Source organism: Bombyx mandarina, chromosome 12 (genome assembly GCF_030267445.1).
Source record: "Bombyx mandarina strain Sakado chromosome 12, ASM3026744v2".
NCBI lineage: Eukaryota > Metazoa > Arthropoda > Insecta > Lepidoptera > Bombycidae > Bombyx > Bombyx mandarina.
The window spans coordinates 9,663,663-9,667,640 of record NC_143219.1 but is presented as its reverse complement, the minus strand read 5'-3'; the positions used below and the strand labels follow the sequence as shown (position 1 = coordinate 9,667,640).

Sequence of the window (3,978 nt, the reverse complement as noted above, 5' to 3'; positions counted from 1 at the left end):
GGCTCGCACGGTTTGAGCATTTGCCACTATTACTCACCAGGTTTCATACTTCAGTGTCAGTGAATTTAGCTCCTTTTTTATTTTCAGATTTTGTTTGTTTGTTCGTTAACGAACAAACGACGACCAAATAATTAAAAATAAAAAAATCCAAAAATAAAAAAGGTGGCGTGAGGCGATGGTTTACTTATAAGATATAAAATAATTAATAATTGGGAATTTAATTGTTTTTATAATCGAACAATCACCAATAGTCATCGAACAAACGATAATTGATCAAAATTAATTAATCTGAGCTATAAAAATAAAGATATCTAGTACAGGGGGCCAACTTAATGTGATCATTTGCTTAATTAATTATAAATAAATAAACGACGAACAAGTAATTGAAAATAAAAAAAATCTGAAAATCAAAAAAAGGGGTCTAAATTCACTGGCCCCTTCAGTGCTATTAATCAAATATTAAGTGTATAACCTGGTAGTTTTCCAATTACAGCACAAGAGCGCATTATGCGGCATAATGCTCAACTAAGCTTCAGCATAATTCGGCATTTTGCGTCACTGAGTCGCATTATGCTCTTTAATTGGAAAACTAATTCTATGACTACTAATATACTACTGTGGAACAGGTGGGGATGCCAGTTTTACAAATGAAGTTTGGAAAGGTTATTTAATAATTAGGATTATAAAGGTTAGGTAAATATTAAGTGTACCTGTAATCTATGGTAGGTAATAATTTAAGATAATGCTGAATTTTTGGCGGGAGCGCGAGGAGTGAAGTTGTGTGATTTCTTTTATTTTGTTTATTTAATGTTTCTTTAGGTTTAAATGTGTAATAACGGTGGTTTATTAAGTGTTTAATATCTGTGAAAGTGCACAAATGAGGGAAAATGAAACAAAGTCACTGGACGTAACTTCTCGATATCCTCCAAAAAGTCCACTGAAAAGTCTCAGTAAATGACTACCATTTTACTGAGATTATATTTCATCCCATATCATTTCATCTCATTTAATTTAATTTAATTTCATAAAATCATTGTTCAATTAAAAAATATATAAAAAAAATTGGGCTGTATGGTACGATATCTTTACTTTTCCAATTGGAAAAATAAAACTACTACTACTACTACTCTCAAATATATTAAGTGTATAATCTATGACTAGAAAAAAAGCGCGGGAAACTTTGAAGTAGGCGGTGATGTTTTTGGCGTCTTTTGTTTAAAATTCATTTTATTGTGTAAATAATAGGATTATTCTAGTGGTAGTATTATTAATTTAGTTTATTTATTAATATTTTGTGTTATTTGTATATATTTGGAGCCAGTAGGTAAGTTTTATGATTTTTTTTTCTTAGTCCCTGATGAATGTCATTGAAGATCCTGGGGGGACAACCCCACAGGTGTCTCATGTTGTCACGATTAATAATGATTGCTCGGAAATGGAAACTGAAAGCTCTTTATTAGACACAGATGCTTCAGAAACCAAAAGTAATACAAGTACTAAACGAAAAAGAGCCTTATCTCGTAAAATTTGTAGGCATTGTAATAAAAAGAGGAGACGTCATAAATTGCCTTCCGATGTTGTTTGCGAAAGTGACTGCCACTGTGAAAATGTTATGAAGAAAGAGTCGTCAACAGTTTTTAAGACAACTCAATTAGCACCCATCCCAGCGTCACAGCCCAAGCAGATTGATGTTACTAATACCAGTCTAACTGAACCTCGCACACCAGTCGGTAGGAAATTATATGAAGCATGTGATTCAGCTCCTTACACCATTCACATCCAAAAGGTACAATCATGTCCAAATGACAATGTCTCTATCAATCCAATTTCTTTTGGCCGTTTCTTAAAAAATAAATCCATTAAAAACATAGTTAATGGAAGCCTGAAAAAAATAGGTAGAAATAGATTAGTTTTAGCTTTCACTAACTATGCAGACGCAAACTCTTTCTTAGAGAATCAAGCAATAAAACAAATTAATTGTAAAGCCTTTATTCCTACCTCATCTGTAACACGTATGGGTGTAGTCAGAGGAGTACCAACAGAATGGTCCGAAGACGAAATCATAAAAAATATCACTGTGCCTTTTGGATGTGGAAATATATTAAAAGTACGCCGAATTAATAGGAAAAATGTGGTAGAAGGGAAGACAAATTATGTTCCAGTAGAGACAGTGGTTCTCACTTTTGATGGCCAGGTTTTACCCAAGAGAATATTCCTTTGTTATAACTCCCTTCCAGTTGATTTATACATATTCCCAACAGTTCAATGCTTCAACTGCTGCCGCTACGGTCATATTAAAGTCCAATGCAGATCTACTCCACGTTGCTTTAAGTGTGGTAACAATCATTCGGGTGATAGTTGCAACATTGATGAGGATGATGTAGTATGCTGTCTATGCTCAGGCTCACATTATGCAACCAACAGAAAATGTCCCGAATTTAGTAGACAAAAATCTATAAAAGAATTGATGGCAAATAATTGCATTTCATATGCTGAAGCTTCCAAGCTACACCCACCTGTGACAAAATCCTATTCGGATGTTTTAACATCCATTGCAACCCCTTCATCTCCTTTAAAAAATACTTTTGATATATCTAAAGGTAATAGTAATAAAACAAGCACTTCTTATAAAAAAACAGTATTTATTCAGTCAAATAGTGTTCCTAAACAGTATAGTAAGGGCTATGACAAACAAGCTCATGCCGCACTAACCAAAGACTACGACATTCCTTTGCCCACAATTGGCTCACTCAATGAAAATAATATGCCTTTATCAAATATGTCAACTAGGGATCTTATCATTGTTTTAATTAAATCATTAACTCAATCCAAAAATATGGTTGAACCGTCCAACGCTGCTATGCTAAATGTAAGTAACCTTTTTAATAATAATATCAATAATGGATCCATCAACAATACTTCAGTGGAATTGCCGCAGTATTAACTCTAAAAAAAGTGATATTTATCACCTTATAAATTTGTATAAACCAGTTATCATTGCAATACAGGAAACTTGGCTAAAACCAGGTTATAACTTCAAAGTTTCCCAATATTTATGTGTAAGAGAGGATAGAACAGATGGCTATGCTGGTGTAGCTTTACTTGTTCATAATACAATACCTTTTGACCACATTCCTATTGCAAACCATAGCATTGATTTCTCTATAATAGCAGTAAGTATTAATAAAATATGTTTTGTTTCGGTGTATATTCCACATCCTACATCATCAATCTTTGACGAAATTGAAGTAATTATATCACAGCTCCCAAAACCAGTTTTAATATTAGGGGATTTTAATGCACAGCACCAAGCTTGGGGTAGCACCAATTCCAGTTACTATGGTGCAAGAATATTGGATATACTGGATTCTAACAACTTTTGCATCCTAAATACAGGAGTCGCAACACGGCGCACTCAGCCCCGTGAAGGTATCAGTGCTCCAGATCTATCGTTAACCACCCCTGGCTTAGCTTCCTTACTGGCTTGGAAAACACTTTCCTCTACATACGACAGTGATCACTACCCCATATTAATAACTTTGCCCAAAAAATTAGTTAGAACAAAATTTAGACGCCCACCAAGACTAAAATACAAAATATGCAATGATACTGACAGTGACAGATGGACAATAGACATGTGTAAGTAATGCGAGTGATATTACTCGGGTAATATTACTCTACGATGTAATGCAACATCACACATTACGCGAAGGAAACAAACATCACACCATCACCCAACATGTTTCTTTCTTTGTCGTGTAATGTTGCTTAATACACGAACGGAACCGAGCGAGCGAGACAGACCGATCGACGCAAAATAAATGAGCAAGCGACACGGAATTATTCCTAGTGATTTGGAACCGTATGTCCCGGCCGCTAGGTACATTTTTATACCTATGGTACGTCTGAATTTTAATATAGGTATTTGTGTTTATATTTTTCATGCGGCCAGCCGGTAGTTTCCCGCAAGTACTTACT

The 3,978-nt window shown here is 34.5% G+C and overlaps 1 protein-coding gene across 1 annotated transcript; it reads left to right on the top strand.

Moving 5' to 3' along the window:
* Nucleotides 1–1,165: 1,165 nt before the first annotated feature.
* On the top strand, nucleotides 1,166–3,592 carry LOC149501798 (uncharacterized). The gene has a single exon (XM_089731925.1). It carries the CDS (start codon nucleotides 1,358–1,360, stop codon nucleotides 2,942–2,944), a length of 1,587 nt encoding a protein of 528 aa, XP_089588051.1. The 5' UTR covers nucleotides 1,166–1,357; the 3' UTR covers nucleotides 2,945–3,592.
* Nucleotides 3,593–3,978: the final 386 nt, after the last annotated feature.